Here is a 20,606-nt window from a genome sequence, read left to right as displayed (position 1 = left end):
CATGCATGTGTATGTGCGTGTTTGCATGAATGTGCATGTGTGAGTGTTTCATGAGTGTGTGTGCAGTAGCTCAGTGAGAAGGTGTCTGGGGCCGCTGCCGCCTCTCACTTCCTGCCGGATTTAGAAGCAGTGATCTCATCTCCCTCACTTTTGACAGTTCCTGCTAAGCAGCGCTATATTTAGCTGTCTGTGAGTCAGTGCTGTTCCAGGACCCTGACCTGGGCAAGGGCCCATAGGCCTTAGCCTGCCCCTGTGGCCTCCAGGCGGCCACACAGCCAGAGAAGCCCAGCCTTGGTGCTATTGCCATGGTTACCCCAGGCCCTCCCCATGGCTGCTGTGAGCGTGCAGGCCGAGCAGAGATAGGACGCGCCTGCGTGGGGGCTGCCCTCTCAGCTCCTCCTTCCTCAAGTGACAGACGTCAGGCCATGGCACATGTAGGCCTGAGGAGGCCTCTGTCCGTGTGAGGTTCTCTGGCCTAGAGAAGCTGAGACTGTCCCTGCAGGGGCTTGGCCACCTCTCAGGTTCCCCTGCATGTTCCACAAGACACCAACTCAAATCACCAGCCAGGTGACTGGGGCTGACCCAGGACACAGTTGCCACTGCCTGGCTGAGGCTGTGTCCTGAAACGTCTGTCCTGTGGCCCTGGGGAGCTGGCAGGCTTGCTGCCACACCTGTGTGCCCCAGCACACCTCCACCAGCCTCTTTTCCCAGGAAATGGAGACTGTGGGGTGGGGAGTGGTCAGGTCCAGGGCCCTTGGTGGCCAACAGATGGCTGCATGTGTTACAGGAGCCGAGGAGGAGAAAGGGTGGCGTGTTCGTGCATGTGTGTGTGCCCATTTGAGAGACTCTCATGTCTCCCGCCTTGCCACGCACATGCCAGGCAGGTGTCATTGGAGGCCCTGAGGCAGGCTGGGAAGAGGAGATTGGCTGGCGAGTCAGGAAGGACCCTCCTTGTCTTCCCCACCAACCTCCATGGCCCCTGTGCCTCAGCCAGCCTCCAGGCCAGCAGAGGGCCAGGACAGCAGTTTCTGGAGTTGGCTGGCATTGCCCTCAGGAGGCCCTGAGGCCCCATAGTAGTTTGGGAACTCTGTGGATTCTGGGGGATTGACAGATATCCCCACTCCCCTTGCTTGGGAATGTCACAGGGCTTGAGAACCAGGCCTGGGAGTAGAGGGTCTCACACACACCTGCACGCCCAGAGGACAGAAGCTCCCATAGGCGCCATGGCTGAAGCCTAGAATCAGCCACGTGTCCCCCACAGCCTAAGGAAAGGGGGCCATGGAGTCATATGTGTGCCTTCCCGGACTGTGTCCCTCCTGGGCCAGCACTGAGTTTCCCAAACGCCCCACAGCAACCAACGTGGGTGGAGGAGCAAACTCCCTTCCCTGAAACTGAACCACTAGATGGCCCTGGCCAGGGAGTCCCAGGTGCCCACCAGCCCAAACTACAGCTTCCTGAGCACACAGAGCACACCAGAGGGCCTGGCATCAGCCCTAGTGAGGCACCCCTTGGAGGGACTCTGGGCTGCAGGCCTGGCTCAAGACCGTAAGGCCTTTTAGCCACTGTTCTGTGCCTGGACTCGGCGTCTGCAGAGCCTAATCTGTGTTCAGTGTGTGCCAAGACCTAAACAGTTATAGCACAACACTGGGGCATGCCAGGCCCTTGCCTGGGCTAGATGTGGGTTTTGATCCTCCTGCCCAATGCACATGTATACACAAGCACACATATGTACAAACATGCACACATGTGTGCGCATGAACAAACTGCTCTACAAGTGCACAAGGGCACACACAGGCACACAGTTGTACACACATGCACACAGGCACACATGCAAAACAATATACATGAACATGAATGCACGCATGGGCACACATAGGTACAGACAGACACACAGACACACATGCACATGTGCTCACATGCACAAGCCAGTATACATGTACACAAGGGCACACACAGGCACCCACACATGTGAACACATGCACACACACACCCTCACATGGACAGGCCAAGCTCAGGAGCCCGGCCAGATGACCCTGGGAAGGGCCCCGTCAACACTGTTTTGTTTCCTTGTGGTCGGTGTGGTGGTTGATTGGCTGTAGAAATGTGCTGGCCCATGAGGAGTGAGAGGAGAGGCAGGCAGAGGAGTGAGTGAGGGTGAGCAGAGCTCCAGGTCACATGCCAGGTGCTGGTCGGGGACACAGAACAGCAGAACCAGACAGGCAACAGAGGCAGAGCCCCTGCCCCCAGCCCCCAGCCTGGACAGAAAAATGGGGAAAGGAAAGGGAACACCCAGTCCTTTAATGCCCTGCTAGGTGCCAGGGACTTGGGTGTCTTCCCAGTGCATTTCACCCTCACATTGCTTGAAGGATTTTGAGGGGATTCAATGGGATCATCAGGGCATGTGTTTAGCTGGAGCAGGGGTGAGCTGACATTCAACACATGCTCACTTTTCTTTTTCTCCAGTGCTGAGAGAGCACCCACATGTGCCAAGGTCACATGTTCAACAGATCCACTCCCTGGGTCTTCCCTGCCATGGACCAGCCCAGCCCCAAGTGCTGGGCCCAAAAATGAGGAAGACCTAAGCCCTACATTCCAGAACCAATGGGGAAAACTGCCAGGCAGATAGAGAAACCACAGCACCTGGGCAGTGCAGTGGAGCAGGCGGGGGGATGGAAAAGAGGGTGTGGAGGCAGAGGAGGGGCTCGGACCCCACAGGCCTGCCCCACACATAGGGTCACAGGAAGTGGTGTGGGAGCAGAGACCCTAACCTTCTCAGGGGTGACAGCTTCTAGGGGAGTCTACCAGCAGACTCAAGCGGGCTAAGTGTGTGAGGGGCTTGGGCAGACCTGCAGAGGGCTCCGTCCTACTCCCCTGCCGTGCATCCAGCCCCTCCACCTTTTTGCTCCATGCCCACATTACCCGGCTCCCAGAGGCCCTTCAGATTGTGGCTTCTGCTCACAGGGTCTATCCTGACCATAGGGCCCAATGACTACTCACTGGGTGGAGACACAGGGCAGGAGAGTGGGCAGAGACCTCCCTTCTGCCTGTCATCTCTGTTCTCTTCCTAGAGATGGGACCTCGAACACCTCAAGACCCTGGGCCACCAAGGAGACCAGATTTAGGCACCGTGTCTTTAGGCTCTGATCCTGTGCGAGGGCCACCACTCTGGCCCTAAGTGGGGGTGGGAGAGTATTGAGGAGGGGAAACCAGATCTTCTCAGACTTGGAATTTGAGTCACAAGGCCTGGGTGTAACAATGCAGACCCTGAGACAAAGCTCCTGTGCTGCCCACTCTGGGCAAGTCACCAAATCTTTGAAATTTGTTTTCTCATCCATAAAAATGGAGTATAATCGTGGCCAAAGTCCTAGAGTGGTTGTGAGGACTGAAATGTTAAATGTCATTATAGATAAGTAAGCACTAGTAAGCTGTCAGTCCCAAGTGATGGTAATACGGTGGAGGTGGTGGTGCTGGTGATGGTGGTGGTGGTGATGATAATGGTAATGGTGTGATGGTGGTGATGGTGATAGTGATGATGGTGGTGGTGGCAGTGATGGTGATGGTGGTGATGGTGGTGGTGTTGGTGATGGTGATGGTGGTAGTGATGGTGGTAGTGGTGTTGGTGATGGTCATGGTGGTAATGATGGTGATGGTGATGATGGTGATGGTGGTGGTGGTGGTGATGGTAATGGTGGTGGTGATGTTGGTTGGTGATGGTGGTGGTGGTGGTGATGGTGGTGATGATGCTGGTGATGGTGGTAGTGGTGGTGATGTTGGTTGGTGGTGATGGTGGTGGTGATGGTGATGTTGGTTGGTGGTGATGGTGGTGGTGATGGTGATGTTGGTTGGTGGTGATGGTGGTGGTGATGGTGATGTTGGTTGGTGGTGATGGTGATGTTGGTTGGTGGTGATGGTGATGTTGGTTGGTGGTGGTGGTGGTGGTGATGGTGATGTTGGTTGGTGGTGATGGTGATGTTGGTTGGTGGTGATGGTGGTGGTGATGGTGATGTTGGTTGGTGGTGATGGTGGTAGTGATAGTGATGGTGGTTGGTGATGATGGTAGTTGGTGGTGGTGATGATGATTGTGATGATGCTGGTGATGATGATTGTGATGATGCTGGTGATGGTGACATTAGTGATGATGGGAGTGATGGTGATGATAGTGGTGATGGTGGTGGTGGTAGTAATGGAGGTGACAGTGCAGTGTGACAGGGGTCTCCAGAATCTGTGACCCCTTCATGCTTCTCCCATAGGGTCACTGGTGGGGAGCTCTTTGAAGACATTGTGGCGAGAGAGTACTACAGCGAGGCTGATGCCAGGTGGGTGCAGAGCCCTCACGCTGTCCTGCCCCTCTTCCTTTATACCCTCACCATCCCTCCTTCACCCACTCCTGCTGCTCTTTCTAACCCACGTCTGGTCCTGAGCATCCCTGCTCACCCACACCCCAGAGCGATGGGCATGAAGCCCAAGGAAACTTGTAACCTCAGCGCAGAGCCAAGAGGCCACCTCCCCTCCACGCCCAAGGCCAGGTTCAGAGGGCTTGGCCCTCGGTCTGTGGGCCTCCCAGTGTGAGGATGGAATGGAGGAACTTGGGCTCTATCCAGGTGGGGCTTCCCGTGGACCCTTAGGCAGCCCTTCCCACAAGGCCGGCCCTCCCCGGGGGGATGAAGAGGGACAGATGGTCTCAGAGATGGCTGTTTGTGGCCCGGCTGCTGGAGACCAGATTGAGGGATGGCAGATGTCAGCTGGGGAGGTGACAGGGCCCTGTCCCTGGAAGCATAGGCCACTGGTAGCCTGCTGTGGCCCAGGCCAGATGCCACCCTGACACCTGACAAGGATGTCTCTCGTAACAGTACATCTCACCTCAGGGACAGCTGACAGCATTACTCCCTGCCCACTGGGCTCTGCGCACCCTGCTTTGCCACAGAGATGTGTATTTAAAAAAAAAAAAAAAAACCTGAGGCCAGGCATGGTAGCTCACACCTGTAATCCTAACATTTTGGGAGGCCAAGACAGGAGGATTGCTTGAGGCTAGGAGTTTGAGACTAGCCTGGGCAATATAATGAGACCCCCTCTCTACCAAAAACTTAAAAAAAATTAGCCAGGCATGGTGGCACACATGCACATCAGCTACTTGGGAAGCTGAGGTGGGAGGATGGTTTGAGCCCAGGAGTTCAAAGTTGCAGTGAGCCGAGATTGTGCCACTGCACTCCAGCCTGGGTGACAGAGCAAGACCCTGTCTCCAAAAAATAAATACATAAATAAGGCTAACGGAGGACCTCGCTAGGTGGTGAAATTGTGGATGATTTTAAATTTGTATCTTTGTCTATTTAAAAACTCTTTTTAGGCCATGCGCGGTGGCTCACACCTGTAATTCCAACACTGGGAGGCCGAGGTGGGCGGATCACCTGAGGTCGGGAGTTCCAGGCCAACCTGACCAACATGGAGAAACCCCGTCTCTACTAAAAATACAAAATTAGCTGGGCGTGGTGGCACATGCCTGTAATCCCAGCTACTCGGGAGGCTGAGGCAGGAGAATCGCTTGAACCCAGGAGGCGGAGTTTGCGGTGAGCTGAGATTGCGCCATTGCACTCCAGCCTGGGTGGGCAACAAGAGCAAAACTCTGTCTCAAAAAAAAAAAAACAAAAAAAAAACCTCTTTTTAAAATGAGTATGTATTACTTTTCTGATCCAGAAAAATGAATTTTTTTTTAAGTAGCAGAAGTAGTTTGATGTGACTTGCCTCTGCACCAGTAGGAAACTGCCCATCGTGACATGGCCCGCATCCCTGATGGGCAGTGTGAGCAGCTCTGGTGCCACTGGGCCTCCCCTAGAGCTGGGCAGGGAGAGGGACAAAGCTGGCGAGTCTCTTGGCCCCAGACTTCTGTGGGGTTCGAGACACTGGCTTCTTTTCTAAGGATCCTTGAGGAGGGACTTTGTAGTTTGCAGAACAGCCTGGAGAGGCCTGTGCCCTTGGAGCGGAGGAAGACGAGGTTTTCCTTTATATTCTACTTAGAAGACAAATAGAAAGTGGAACGGAGCCCTGTCCCCCTGCTCTGAGCTTCTGGGGTGAGATATGTCACAGAGCCTGCTGCTGCCTACCTGCTGGCCAGGTGGACTCGAGGGTCCCTGGTGGCCCATCCAGACACCTGCCGGGGCAGGTGGGATCCTGGGATGGATGGAGTGCCCTGAGGGGTGGACAGATGCTGGGCAAGGGTGGGGGCATGTGGCCTCCTAGAGCCTCCCATCAGCAGATCGGATCCCACAGCTAGGGTTCAGGAGTGCCTTAGACCACAGCCCCACCCTCCCCCACCCCCACCCCCTGCCCGTGCCCCATCACAGGCCCCTTACTCCCACCCTCCTGCTCACCTGCTGCCTCCAGCCCTCTCCCCTGCCCCTCTGTGCTGCACCCTCTCCTATGCTCCCTCTGCCTCCTTATTGATGTCCTGCAGCCCCCCAGAGCCCCCTCTGCTCCTGTGGATCCCTCTTGGTCCCCTGTGTGGTTTAGGAGTCTTTGTGTTCATCAGGTTTGGGGAAAGAGACACAACCTGTTATCCCCCACTCTGGGGGTCAGCTTGAGAGTCAGCCTGCCCAGAATGCTGCACCCCTCACCGCCCCAGGTGGAGGCTGGAATGGGGCAACTCCAGACGTGGGGGTGAAGGGTCACATGTGGCTTCCTCATCACACCAGGCCAGTTCCCTCCAGAGCGCCAACCCCTCCGCCCAATCCACAGGCGCGGCCTTGACTTCTTGCTCAGCATCTGCCTCCTCAGTCTGAGTCTCGGATGGACACACAGCACCCCACACACACCCACAGCCCCTCCCCGTGGCGGGCCCTGGGGTGCCTGGCCTGGCAGCAGGAGTCCCATCTGCTTGAACCGCAGATTTTCTGCTGTGGGCCGGGGGACCGCAGAGCTGGCCTGGCGAGGTCTGGAGCAGCCTCAGGGTAGGCTCGGGAAGGGAGAAGTGAGGGATTTCTAGGGTCCTCAGGAAATGCTCGGGCTGTTCAGGTTCCAGGAACCTTTGCCAGAGCAAACTGTAGTGTTCCCGGCTCTGACCCAGGTCTCTCCATCTCCTCTCACAGGACTCCCGATGCGGAGGGCACCCCTGGTGTATGGGGTCCCTTGGAACCAGCCAGAAGAGATGTTCTCTTAGAAACTCCACTGCCTCCATTGAGGGTTTGGAGCTCAAATGGAGGGCATTCCATAGCCAGACTGTGGGGAGCGAGGGGGCACATGGCCTGTGTGCTGTAGAGGGTGCCAGGATCCGGGCAGTGATTTTGGAGGCTGAGTGGGAGAGGGGACATGGAGAGGGAAGGAGCCTCCTGGAGAGCCCCTCCTGGGTTGGCCCTGCTGGTGCGACAGCCTCAGCATGGGGCCCCTCCTCGGGCTTCAGCAGCCTTGGGCTCCTTTCTTTCTGGGTGAGCCTCGTGCCCTGCCTGGGGCCACGGTGGCTTTGCTCTCTGTGCGTGAGCTTCAGCCTTCAAGCAGTGGAGCTCGGTAGAGAGTCTGACAGAGGCACCCGTGGGCCCCTACCCAACAAGCATAGCCACAAACTCAGGGCAGGACTATAGCAAAGGAGGGAGCTTGACTTACCCCCAGGCAGAGCCCCATGTCTGAACAGTCAGGGTTGTGCTGAGACAGAGGTAAAGGACAGGCGCGGGACAGGATGGGCCGAGGCCTCCTGGCCAGACCCAGGCAGGGAGGTGCTTTCTGAACCACACAGACGCAGCCAGGGCAAGTGTACTAATGCCCTGCCTGGTACCTGCCAAGGGCCAGGAGCTGCTGCCGTGGAGCAGCTGACGGATTTCTGGATAAGCCCCATCTAAGGAACAAGAAGAAACAGGACAGTCATTGCTTTTCTGAACTCATTTCTAACCAACAAAGCTGGAAATTCCTCTTAGGAGGAAGCAGGGTCTTATTTTGGAGTTGATGGGGAAACTGAAGGGTGTCCATGTCTTCTTCAAACAGGAAAAGCAAAGTACAAAACATTTAGAACCCATTTTTTAAAAAAACCTTAAAAAGCAATGTGGTGGCCAGGCACGGTGGCTCACGCCTGTAATCCCAGCACTCTGGGAGGCCGAGGCGGGCGGATCACAAGGTCAGGAGATCGAAAACATCTTGGCCAACATGGTGGAACCCCGTCTCTATTAAAAATATAAAAATTAGCCTGGTGTGGTGGCGCATGCCTGTAATCCCAGCTACTCTGGAGGTTGAGGCAGGAGAATCACTTGAACCCAGGAGGCGGAGGTTGCAGTGAGCCGAGTTCGCGCCACTGCACTCCAGCCTGGGTGACAGAGCGAGACTCCATCTCAAAAAAAAAAAAAAAAAAAAAAGCAATGTCACTGCTGAAAGATGGCTGAAGGGACCTGGTGCAATGCTGACTGTCTGCGGAGGGGAGGACATCAGAGCCCAGGCTGAGAATAACGTCCCAAATGCTGCTTGGGAACAATTCTAATCACAAAAGTGACATCTTAAACTGTTCAAAACATGAAAAAACAAAAACAAACCTAGAGGGGATCGGCTCTTCCTAGAGAAGACATCGATGTTAACAGAAAGTGAGGGCAGACAAGATGGTGTGACTGTGAGTCTCACATCCTCCAAGGCTGTGGTCTCAGATTGCACCAGGACAAGGGCAATATGAGGACAGGTCCCTAAAGTGCAGGGGACTGCCCTGAATGGGCTGTCCCAGGCCAGGTGGTTGTCCCATCCCACCTACCCTGGTGGGTGCAGCCTGGCCCAGCGTTGTCTTGGGGACCCCTGGCTTGCTCAGCCAACTCAATCCTGAGCATGCGTTTGCAGGGCCTGGAGGCTGCGTGACAATGGACGGGGCGGACTTGATCTCAGCAACACGTGCCAAGTCCCCGTCATACCCTTAAGGACACCATGGAGAGGTGCAGAACCAATGCTGTCCCCATAGTCCCCGTCTCTGGCATTGGTTTGGGAGGGGAGGGGAGCCTCCTCAGCAGGGGAGGCTGAGGAGGACTGGGCGAGCCAACTGTGGAGTCAGGTGGTGATGACAGCTGGGGAGGAAGGAGGATACAGGGCGTGGCCAGAGCTGCGGCCAGGACTCAGTAAGTCTGAGGCTGAAAGAAGGTCGATGAGGAAGGTTCAACTCTCGCCCTCAGCCGTAGTCTGTGAGGTGCATGCGGTGCAGGCCGAGTCCCTGTTGGTGTCCCGGGAGGTGGCACTTCCTGGTGACCACAAGCTCTGCACATATCACTCCACCTGGAGAGTGCCCAAGGGCAGAGGAAAGTCCAGCCCTCAGGGAGGTGATGGACCACGGGGATGGGCTGGGGGAAAGTGCACACAGTTGGACAGGAGGAGCCCAAGATCTATGCCCTTCCCAGGACAAACCAGGGCCAAGACTGACCACAGGATCTGGTCAGCACTGCTACCGTCCACACCACGCAGCAGTGCATGAAGGAGCCGGCTGGCCCTTGGGAGGGCCCCTGGGAGGGCCACACTGAGCTCACTCTGCATCTGGACCCATCTGGATGGCTGTGGATATCTGACCCCACAGCCTCACCCCCGACTTCCCAGGCTTCCCGTCTTGCAGGGAGGCTGAGTCTGCCCACCAGAGGGAAGCCCCCACCCCAGCCAGCCAGCCAGCCATGCTTAGGCTCACAGGCCTTGCCAGGACACAGTTGGCCATTCAAAGGAACAGATGCTGGGCCCCTTCAGGAACAAGGAGGAGGGGCTGGTCCAGGCAGATGAGGGCAGCATGGGAAGTAGATGCTCCTCATAGTGGCTTGTCATGGGCTGACTTCAGGGACACAGCCCTCTACAGGAGTTGCAGGAGCAGAAGAGAGGCCAGGAAGTCTCTAGATGTAGGCCAGGGAGAAGGGAGGATGTTTCAACAAATGGGCAGGACACCCCAGGGCACATGGGGAGGAGGGAAGGCAGGACACCCCAGGGCATATGGAGCAAGGAGATAGGATTGTGGCTCCCACTCTTGGTGACATTGAAGTGACACCACCAAGGGGCTGTCTCCCATGAGTTTGGGCCTGGCTTCTCCTGACCCCACACACCTCAGGAGTCCATCACCCATTAGGACTCTGAGGGCTGGATTTCTTCAGGAGGAAACTCAGATTCACTTTTTAATGCAATGGCTGACGCTGTACAGATGGGACCAAGGGGGGTGGGAGCTATTTGAGGAAGAAGGCTGGCCTCTCGTGTCCTCTCTGAATTTGCTGTTAGGAAAACAAAGCCCACTCATCTTGCTGACCCTGGTCACCCTCCTGTCCCCAAGGATCTGGCTGGGATAGAAGGGTCTTGAGGGGGTCTTCCTGTCCCTCCCTTAACCGTGCCCAGTGGGGCGGTGACTGAGACCCCAGGCAGGTGGGCATCGGCAGCCTGTGGCAAATGCCTCCAGGCCCAGCAGGGCAGCCTCGGAGGTGGTGGCTGCTATCACCCTGCATTGTGGAGCTGTCCCCGGGGAAGGGCTTGTGTTGGGCTCCAGGGGCACCTGGGCAGAAGCAGATTCAAGCCACGGGCTCTCGGTGTGTGCGGGGGCTCCGTGGCCCTGGGTCTGATGTGCTCTAGGACAGGTGTCAGGGAGGTGGCCTGAGAGCAGTTTGGACCTCTCCTCCCAGCCAGTCATGGCCTGGAAGGGCCCTGGACTTCTGCCAACAGCCCTCCCTGACTATGAGAGGAAGGGTTGAAGGGGAAGCTCCGTGTGCTCAGTGCTGTGCACACACAGCCCCCTGCCCAGCCCCTCAGATCCCTGGGAGCTGAACTAGATGCCCCTAGTGCTGCTGGAACTGAGCCACCCAACACGGCAGCCACCAGCCAATGTGGCAGCTTGGGTTTCACTTTTTTTTTCTTCTTTTTGAGATGGACTCTCCCTCTGTCATCCAGGCTGGAGTGCAGTGGTGCCATCTTGGCTCACTGCAACCTCCACCTCCTGGGTTCAAGCAATTCTCCCTTCCTTAGCCTCCTGAGTAGCTGGGATTACAGCCGCCCACCACCACACCCAGCTAATTTTTGTATTTTTAGTAGAGATGGGGTTTTGCCATGTTGGCCAGGCTGGTCTTGAACTCCTGACCTCAGGTGATCCGCCCACCTTGGCCTCCCAAAGTGCTGGGATTACAGGTATGAACCACCGCGCCCAGGCAGGTTTCACTTTTTATTAAAATGAAATAACATGTGCCCGAGCACATTATTTCTGCTCCAGCACAGAGCAGGGTCCTGGTGCCTGGGGCTTTCTCACACACCAGGGCAGCCCCCTGCCCCCACCCCCAGCCGCCTTGACCCTTCCCTGCCTTGGTTTTCTAGCCCGCTCGCCCGGCCTGCTCACCTCAGCCTGCCTTACAGGGTACAGACTCAGCCTGGCCTCCCTCCTGAGGGTGCCCAGCTTAGGGTCAGGCTTGGCCAACAGGAGCCTGGGGACAGGGGTGTTTCCTTTAAAAGTCACTTCTGTGTGCCTGGCCATGCCCTCTGAGCAGATATGGGCCCAGAGGGGAAGGCAGGGCCAGGGCCAGAGTTGCTGGCCTTGGAGGTGAGGAAGAAGCCCCAGAGGCCCCTCCTGGCCAGCATCTCCTCTCACCTTGACTTGCTTTGTCCCCCTGGTCCCCCCAGGCCACACAGCACCATTGCCCCTGCCCCCAGTGCCTCCTCTTGCTGCTCCCCAGGGCCACTCGCACTAACCCACCTGCTGTTTGCCACAGTCACTGTATCCAGCAGATCCTGGAGGCCGTTCTCCATTGTCACCAAATGGGGGTCGTCCACAGAGACCTCAAGGTGAGTCCCCACCCCACTCTGTGCCAGGTGTCTGTTGTCTGTACCTGCATGCTGTGTACAAGGAAGTGTGAGGGGCTGGACAGTGTGTGGCACTGTGGAGCTTGGAGGGGTGAGGTGTGTGTGTGTGTGTGTCCTTGTGTGCATGCATGGAGGAGTGTGTGCATGCATGTGCATGTGTATGTGTGTGCACGTCCTGTGTGGATGGTGTGCATATGTGCGTGCATGTGTGGAGGCATGTGTGCATGCTTATGTGTGTGCACCTGTATGTAAATGTGCATGTGTCATGTGCATAGAAGTATGTGCGTGCATGTGCATACGTGTGTACATGGAGGTTCGTGTGTACATATGTGCATGCCTGGGTGGAGGCATTGTGTGTGTGTGCACATGTGTGTATACATGCTTGTGTGTGCATCTTGCACTTGTGCAGGGATGTGCATGTATGTGCACACTTAGAGGTGTGAGTGCATATGTCTGCATGAGTGGTCGCGTGTCTGTGTGCCTGTGTGCATGTGTGTATACATATGGCATGTGTGCATGCACGTGTGTGGGGACTGTGCATGCATGAGTATGCAAGTGTGTACAAGTGTGTACATGTGTGGGCATGTTCATGCGCATGCATATGTGAATGTGTACATGTGGGTACATGTGTGCGTGTATGCATGTGTGTGCATGTCTGTGTGGGCATGTGTGTACATGTGCATGTGTGTGCACTTGTGTGTTGGAGGGGTGTCTGCACATGGCCCTCCCTACCCTTCCGGACCTCCAGGGCTGGGAGGGGTTAGTCTTCAGAAATCAGCCTATTACACCGCACTCCAGCCTGGGCAATAGAGAAATCAGCTAGTAACAAATGTCCACTCAGGGTCTAACTGTGAGCCCCCACCAAGACTCCACTCTGGCAGATGAGGACACAGGTGACAGGGCTGACGCCACTGGGAGCAGAGTGGTGAGAGCAGGACTCGCCAGGGTCTGCCAAGTCCTCCCAGCCCTTTCTTCAAGTCTCTGCTGCCCCCAGCTCAGGCCTGGGCAAAGCAGTTCTAGGCTGTGTTCAGAAGAAGATTGGTCACCCCCCAGGGCACAGGGTGGCCTCTCAGAAGCTTAGCTGTCTCTCTGCTCCTCCCTCTCTCTCTTCCTTCCTCCCTTTCCTTCCTTCCAATCTCCTTTCCTCCTCCTTCAACCCCACCTTCCCCAAGGCTTGGTTCAGCCTGCTGCTTCTCTGTAGACAGGCAAGCAGTGCAGACCCTGGGGCCATCACCCTGATGGCATTTTTAAGACCAACCTCCCCATTGGTTTTCATGCTGAATGGGGGTCACACCTTTCCTTAGGCCATCGATGATCTTTGTGCTGCTCTGGGGAGAGTGTCACACCAAGAGCAGATCCGGGACCCTCTCCTATACCCTTTACACGCCACTGTACCCCCTGTTCCCTCTCATCTCTGCATCCCAAGCATGTCCTGCTTTGTCTCACCTGAGTCAGCCTCACTCAGGTGCCTCTGGGAGGAGGGGGCCCCCAGGTGCTCCCCTCGGGGCCACGTGGGTTGGTGCTAGGACTCAGTGGTTCTCCTGTGAGGGGTCACAGACATTTTGTTACCAGACCCCATGATTTATCTGGTTAACTCTGGGGCCAAGGCATAGAAGTGGAGGTCAGTGGTACCTCCTCCCCAATTTGGGGGACAAACAGAATTCTTGCTGTCCCAACCTCCTGTTGAGGGGGACAGGATGTCCTTTTCTCCTGGACAGAAATCCACCATCTTGATCGTGACAGCCCAGGAAGCAGCAGAGTAGTGGGGTTGCTCTCACCCCACTGGGGAGGGTGGTAGAGAGCAGAGGGCAGTTGATGTCATCCCAGGGAGCTGCAAAAGAGCCAGGGTGGGGGCATCACTGGGTGGCCTAGCAGGGGTGGGCACAGCCTCAGAGCTACCCTGGAGCCTCCAGGCCTTCTTGCCCAGTGCTTCCTACGGTCCATGTTCACTTAACGCTCCTTCTCTTCGGAAGAACTGCTGGTCTGTTTCCTCTGGGGAGGGGGGACATGCAGCAAGTCTGCTCTGGGCTGGGTGGAGAAATGCAGCCCCTGACCCCTCCTCTGTCCGACTTCTCCATGTAGCTGCACGGGGAGCTTGGGGCCTCCACCCACTCACGTTGGCAAAACCACCATGTCCAGTGGCCTGTGGATTGGTGCTCGGTGGACACGGATGCGTGTGCCCCAGCAGGCTGGGACCCCCAAGGTGACGAGGAGGTGGAGGTGGGGGACAGAAGCCCCCAATGCTGCCTTGTCAAGGGGGCACACGGCCTCATCCCGCCTGCTCAGTAGGGCGTGGCTGGAGCTTTCGAGGAAGCTCTGGGTTTCTGCTGAGGGGCGCTCACAGCTCGGGGCTGTGGCAGTCTTTCCACATGGGGATAGCATATGTCATTCATTCTGGGGGCCACTTTTTCACATTTCAAGATCTCTGAGGTTTACAACCAGTGTTAAAAGTGGGTGGAGTGGTCTGTTTTGTCTCTTTTGGCGGCTCATCAAGCGGCAGTGTGATCCCGAGGGTAGTGCATCAGATGGAAGCAGTGCCAGGACAGCGGGGTACTCACCAGGGCAAAGGGGTGGCCTGGGAGGCTGGCCAAGGGGACCCGAGGGCCCCAGGGAGCCCCCTGCTGGTCAGGGACAAGGAAGGCCTGCAGCCAAGAGACCCCACCGCTGGGAGATGGTGAGGCTGATGGGTAGGCCAGAGCCCGATGGGGTTTGAAAGCTGGGACAGGAAGGTCCCATGGGATGCAGTGGCCCTGGGACCCCCTCAGGCCCTCAGTGCCAAGTGCCCCCAGGCCTCCTTGGCCGCTGCTGCAAGATAGGGAGCAGATGTCCTTCTGGCTTGAGCAAGGGCACTGCTCTCTGTGTCAGGGCCTGAGTAACCCCCCAACCTGTGGATACCCAGCGGGCAGGGGGTCATTGCAGGGGCCTCCTTCCTGCCCCATGTAGTGGGGATGACCAGAGCCAGGGGGACTTGGTGGGTGGATGTCCTGGGCTGCCCCTAGTGCTGAGGGCCCTGGGCGTTTCTCCTTGCCCTTTGGGGGTCACCATCTCAGCAGGAAATACCTGAACTTCCCCTCAAGCAGCCCCCAACATCCCATGTCTCTGAGGAGTGAGAAACAGGGAGGGAAGGGAGGGCCATTGCAGCCTCTCAGCCAGTGGGAGTCCGAGGGCCATGGGAGCCCCCAGCCACTTCACAGTCTGCCCCAGGGCTGTGGGGAACATTTAGTTTGCTTGTAAGGATGAGCTTGAGGTTTTGGTCCAACTAGCCCCCAGGTCGCCCTTCCAGGTTATGGGGATCCAAGCTCAGGCTGAGAGCTGTTTCCTCTGAAAGGCCAGAGCTGCTGTGTCTCTGTCCCCAGGGGCAGAGGGGCTGTGGGGTTGCAGGCTCAGCGTCTGGGACTCTGGAGTGAAGGCTCAGCCATGCCCTGCAGACACCATGGGGCAGGGCTCAGACCTGTGCACCTGTCTCTTGCAAACCACTGTTTTCTCTGTTTTGTAACCCCCCACCCCACCCCGCATAACACCTCTGGGTTTAAACAACATGCACCCTTGTGCCGGTCACCTCCCTGCAGCCGGAGAACCTGCTCCTGGCCAGCAAGTGCAAAGGGGCTGCAGTGAAGCTGGCAGACTTCGGCCTAGCTATCGAGGTTCAGGGGGACCAGCAGGCATGGTTTGGTGAGTGCCAGGGGCAGGGTGTGTTGGCTGGCAGTTGGCAGGGCAGGAGGTGATGCTGACAGCCCCTTGTGGCCTCTTCCCCTCTCTCTAGGTTTCGCTGGCACACCAGGCTACCTGTCCCCTGAGGTCCTTCGCAAAGAGGCGTATGGCAAGCCCGTGGACATCTGGGCATGTGGTGAGGCCTGGCCTGAGTTGGTGCGGGGCAGGGCCTCGGGTGTTTCAGGACTTCCCACCTACATCCTGGAGTGTGCAGTGGCCAGCACGTCTTGCTCTCATCTGGGTTTATCTGTGTCAGACCTGCCCTTGAGCTGCCCTGGCAGGGGTCTGCCCACACAGCCAAGAGCCCCCTTTCCACCCAGATTAGAATTGCTCACATGAACCTGGCGCACCCCAGTGCTCGCCTGCGCTCAGCAGAGGTCTGGTCCAGAAGTGTGGTGGGTGGATGGGAGTGGAGAAGAGAGGTCAGGGGCTGTTGGGCCATGGGCAGGGCCACCTCCTTGGGTAGGGGTCTCCTCCCACAGAGGTGGGGAGCAGCAGAGGGGCTTGACATCACCCTCATCCCTGTGATAGTGTGGGTGTGGGGCAGAGGTCGGGGGGCCGGCTGTGCCCTTCTACCCCACTGTCTGCTGCACAGGTGGGGGCAAAGGAATGCTGGGGACCCCAATGCCCTCCCAGGGCCACAGGAGCTGGGCAGTGAGGGTGCAGGGCATGGGCTTCATGGACGGTGGCACCCTGCAAGTGGCTGCGGTGCTCACAGGCCCCATCCGCAGGGGTGATCCTGTACATCCTGCTTGTGGGCTACCCACCCTTCTGGGACGAGGACCAGCACAAGCTGTACCAGCAGATCAAGGCTGGTGCCTATGACGTGAGTGCACCAGCCCCTCTCTGATGAGCTCCCTTCCTCCAGGTGTGGCCGGGTGAGGGCAGCGTGGGAAGAGGCTAGGAGTGGGGTGAAGCCACCTGTGGCCAGGTCCTGGGTCCTGCTCTCCCAGATTCGTGGCTGGAGATGAAGCCCCTTGGAGAATTCTTGCCCCTGCCTGAGAGGGGGCTTCAGGCCCGGCCGGGGCGCTGTTTCCTTCTGCAGTTCCCGTCCCCTGAGTGGGACACCGTCACTCCTGAAGCCAAAAACCTCATCAACCAGATGCTGACCATCAACCCTGCCAAGCGCATCACAGCCCATGAGGCCCTGAAGCACCCGTGGGTCTGCGTGAGTCGCCCTTGGTGCCCATGGTGGGGAGGGGGCTCCTGGTGGAGGTGGCCTCAGACCACTCCCCTGGCAAGGACCCCAAGAGGGTCCTGTTCCTGACATCCAAGAGCTCCCCTGGGTCCCCTGGGTGCTCCTTGTGGCCTCTGGCTTGGGACATACCAGCACGTTTGTGAGGCCTGGGGCTTGGAAGGCATTAGAGGGTAGAGGTGATCCCTTCCTCCCAACTGCGGTCCTGTCTGTGAGGGGCAGAGTGGACGAGGCAAGGGAGAGACGTGTCTTGAAGTCCCAGGCGGGTGGGGACAGACAACCCTTGCTGCAATGGTGGCCGATGGCTCTTGGCATGTGGGGACCCCGGGGTGCCGCAAGCCTTGCCACCCTGGCCTCTCCCCTGTGCCTCGGGCTCGGCTGCCATATGACCACCCATTTCCCCACAGCAACGCTCCACGGTAGCATCCATGATGCACAGACAGGAGACTGTGGAGTGTCTGAAAAAGTTCAATGCCAGGAGAAAGCTCAAGGTGAGGCCCTGGCCCCTAGTCCTAGGCACGGCCATGCCTCTCTGTGTCCCTCTGGGCTGGAGCAGGGGGGCCTTGGGGGGTCTGGGCAGACCTAGGGGTTACCGCTGCCCCCAAGACTGACTGTTAGCAAGTCCCAGACTGGATGCATCAGGTGAACTCAGGCCAGCTTGGGAATGAGTCCAGAGGGGCCCTGGACCAGGTGTGGCCCCTCCTAGTTGTCTGTGCCACCTCCTAGCAGCCCTTGGAGGAGCTGTCCTGAAGCGCTCGCTGTGGGCTTCTCACCCGGGCTCTGCAGGCAGCACTCACCCTCTGGCAGTCACACTCTTTAGTACAAGCAAGTCCGAAGCTTCCGGCTCAGACAGGTTTGGTAAGGAGAGCAGAGCCACACACACTGGTCTTGGGTGGGCTGGGGGAGTTCTGGGAGGGAGGTGGGTCCCAGTAGGGTATCCAACCTGCCTGCTTTGGTCAGGGCTGGCTCTGGTGACCGCACACTGGCAGTCCCTCTACTTGTGGGTTCCGGGATGGGGACTTGTTGCCTGACTGCCCTCTGCTGGTCTCTGAGCAGTTCTCCCTGGAAGCCCCAGGACTGCTGCCCTGTCTGAGCCTGTCAGGAAAAGAAGGGGCTGTCAGGGAGCTGGACCCCAGAGGAGCTGCCGTGGTGACCAGCTGTTCTGGTGACCCCTGAGGCTTGAGGGGTCTTGAAGCAGCTAGAAGCTGTAGTTGGTCAACAGGTTTAGGCCCAGGGTGTGTGTAATTCTGGAAATAGGTGATCTGTCTCAGTGCGGCTGCTGGCTTCCTGGAGCTCTTGCCTCTCTGGAAGGCTGAGGTCATGTCAGCCTCATGACAATGAGGCTGAGCATCTGGGCAGGAGGACAGGGGTCTTATCCTGGCCAGAAGCCAGCAGGGAACACTGATGGGATAGCCCCGGTTTTATCTGTGTCTCTCCCCAGGGAGCCATCCTCACCACCATGCTGGCCACACGGAATTTCTCAGGTGAGCCTTTCTTCTCCAGGGAGACAGGCGCTGCCCCCTCCCTGCTGGCCCACGCAGGAGAGCGCCTCCTTCCTCACCAGCCTCTCCACTCCTCCTCTGCGGCAGGCCTGCCCTCGGCGTCTGCCCTCAGCTCTGAGACCCACTGCCCACCTGGCCCCGCTGGGCTCCCACCTTGGGTGATACCACAGGGTCCAGCCCCCCGAGGCCATCACCTTCGTGCTGGGTCTGTGTCCCTCCACCCCCTGAACACGAGTGTCTGTGCTGCCCCACTGGGGCTCACAGCATCGTGTGTGTCTGTCCAGGCGTTTGTCGGGCATCTGTGTGGCCTCCTTGTCATTTTGAGTGCTCTGAGCATTGTGTTTTGTGCGGGAGGTGGGCAGAAGGGATGCGGGGTGATGCGGGAGGCTCGGGGTCCTCCTTCCGAGTTCTGGATGAGCTGCAGCCTCCTGTCCCGGCTGCTCAGGGTGGGTGGTTGGGAAGCAAGTTCTCTTGGCAGGGGGGTGGGGTCTGTTATAGACCCCTGAGGCCCAGGGCGCTGGCAGACCCATCGGGGCATGATGTAAGCCCCGGAGTGGAGCCGGCAGCCCAGGTCTGGACAAGCTGTACCTGTGGCTTCTCCGTCGTCCGACACTCCGTGTGCGAGCGTCTGTGATCCGTCTCTCTCGTTGTCCGTTTGCATCTGGTGCCCCCCACCCGCCATCCTGTTACTTTTGCTGTGATGCTGTAATGCCGGGAACGCGTGCACACGGTCACACCAACACTAATAGGACTGTCCTGTCTGCTGTGTGCTCACCACACCCTTCGGGCATGAGAAGCCCCCACTGGGGTTTTCTAAGGAGAAAGGAGGCAAATGCTTTTCCGTGTCAATCAGTCCAATCTTGTTTTCACTCTCTTGAGCAAAGGATTCTGGAACCATCTGTCACCTAAACTTTAACTCTAATCTTCTTCTGCTTCCTTTGTCTCTTTTCTTCCCTTACCTCGCCCACCCCTCGTCTGTGTCCGCCCACCCCTCCCTTCCCCTCGTCTCTAACCCGGTGCTAACAGTGGGCAGACAGACCACCGCTCCGGCCACAATGTCCACCGCGGCCTCCGGCACCACCATGGGGCTGGTGGAACAAGGTAGATGTGTCTCGACCAGCGTCCCGCCCGCTCCCGCCCGTCCCTCCTGCCAGCATGCAGCCCCCTGCTGCACGCAGCCGCTGGCCGGGCTCCAGAGCCGCCCCAGAGGCCGCCAGGCCCCCGGGAGCCCCTGCTCCCGTGTGGTCACATCCCAGCAGAGCCCACCACAAGGGCAGGGAGGCAGCCCCCAAGGCTCCTCGCCTGTAAGAGGAGGGGCTGGGCTAGGTGGCCCCTGGGCTACACCAAGCCCTTCTGGTCCTGGCCCCCGAGGTCTGGGGGTCCGGAGACCCCCATTAAGAATGGCCTGGGCCCCACAGGGAGCCACTGGGCCTGCTGCTGGGGGGTCTGAATCCTGAAAGGAGAGCCTTGAGGAGCAGAGCCAGAGAGGCAGAGGCCCTTGGGGCAGACCCACACCCTGCCCCTCAGGGGCCGCATGGAGACGGTGGTCTGTGCTGCTGAGTCCCACACATGCATGTCTGCCCTGAGCATCCCCCCAGGACAGGCCGCTCTGGAGTGGGTGGGGGTTTTAGGCACCCTGAGGAGACTTTCAAGGCTTCCTCTTGGGTTGTTTCTGCAAAGTCCTCCTCCCCTGGCCTCAAACCCTGTGAGGGAAAAGGCCGGCACTGGCCACCTGCTCCTCTGGGCTGTGCGGGGCCTGAGCCCAGAGGCCCAAGTTGGCTTCTGCCCACCTGCTGGCTTGTGACCATGGGCAGACCCCATGAGGGCTAGGCGACCCCAAGACCTCCTTGCAGCTCCAGCCTGAGCTGAAGGCTGGTGAGAGCTTAGGGCAGGCCAAGCTGACAACGCCTGGCCACAGAACACAGAGGGCTACAGGGGTGACCCCAGATCCTCCCTGGGCTGAGCTGCTGAGTTCCCTGTCGGTGCCTCCAACGTGGGCTGGGGACCCGGCAGAGGTTCCAGGGTGCTGGAGACTGCCTTCCCCAGGCCTCCTCATGACCTACAGGGTGAGCAGCCTGGCCTTCCCAGCCAGAGAACCCTCCTTCTGGGGAGGCCCAGGCCGTCCTCGGGGAGGGCAGTCTATTCTCCTCCCATGAGCCCAGTGGACGTGTCTAGCAGGCAGCACCCCGGGAGAGCCCTCCCACGTCTTCTCCATTTGACAGGCCTTTCCAGAGCGCAGGCGGGAGGGGGCTGTGATTAGAAAAGAGTGAGGCTAGTGGCTTCTGGGGAGGCACTGCTGCCCAGGGGACAGTGCTGAGAGACAGCTGCCTCTACGCTGCCCTGTGCCCGGGGCTCCCGCTGCAATGCCCGCCTGTCTGCAAGTGAACGTGGGGCGACGGTGCATGAGGCCCTGCATGTGTGGCTCCACCCTGGGCGCCGAGAGC

At 58.3% G+C, this 20,606-nt stretch overlaps 1 protein-coding gene across 8 annotated transcripts in view; it reads left to right on the top strand.

Moving 5' to 3' along the window:
- Nucleotides 1–20,606, top strand: part of CAMK2B (calcium/calmodulin dependent protein kinase II beta) — a 109,612-nt gene that overhangs the window by 67,092 nt on the left and 21,914 nt on the right. For 6 of the 8 annotated variants that reach the window (XM_055115896.2, XM_034964022.3, XM_034964024.3 and 3 more), the window contains exons 5-13: nt 4,251–4,316; nt 11,664–11,736; nt 15,324–15,426; nt 15,518–15,601; nt 16,197–16,291; nt 16,511–16,633; nt 17,068–17,151; nt 18,102–18,144; nt 19,189–19,263. In XM_055115896.2, coding sequence (XP_054971871.1) covers nt 11,710–11,736; nt 15,324–15,426; nt 15,518–15,601; nt 16,197–16,291; nt 16,511–16,633; nt 17,068–17,151; nt 18,102–18,144; nt 19,189–19,263 — 634 coding nt within the window. In that variant the 5' untranslated portion in view covers nt 4,251–4,316; nt 11,664–11,709. The remainder of the gene's footprint in view (nt 1–4,250; nt 4,317–11,663; nt 11,737–15,323; nt 15,427–15,517; nt 15,602–16,196; nt 16,292–16,510; nt 16,634–17,067; nt 17,152–18,101; nt 18,145–19,188; nt 19,264–20,606) is intronic. The other 2 variants (XM_034964028.3, XM_034964026.4) reach the window with 1 other exon arrangement.

This window comes from Pan paniscus, chromosome 6 (assembly GCF_029289425.2).
Source record: "Pan paniscus chromosome 6, NHGRI_mPanPan1-v2.0_pri, whole genome shotgun sequence".
NCBI classification, from domain to species: Eukaryota; Metazoa; Chordata; class Mammalia; order Primates; family Hominidae; genus Pan; species Pan paniscus.
The sequence above is the reverse complement of the archived record's forward strand: the minus strand, read 5'-3'. Positions and strand labels throughout refer to the sequence as shown.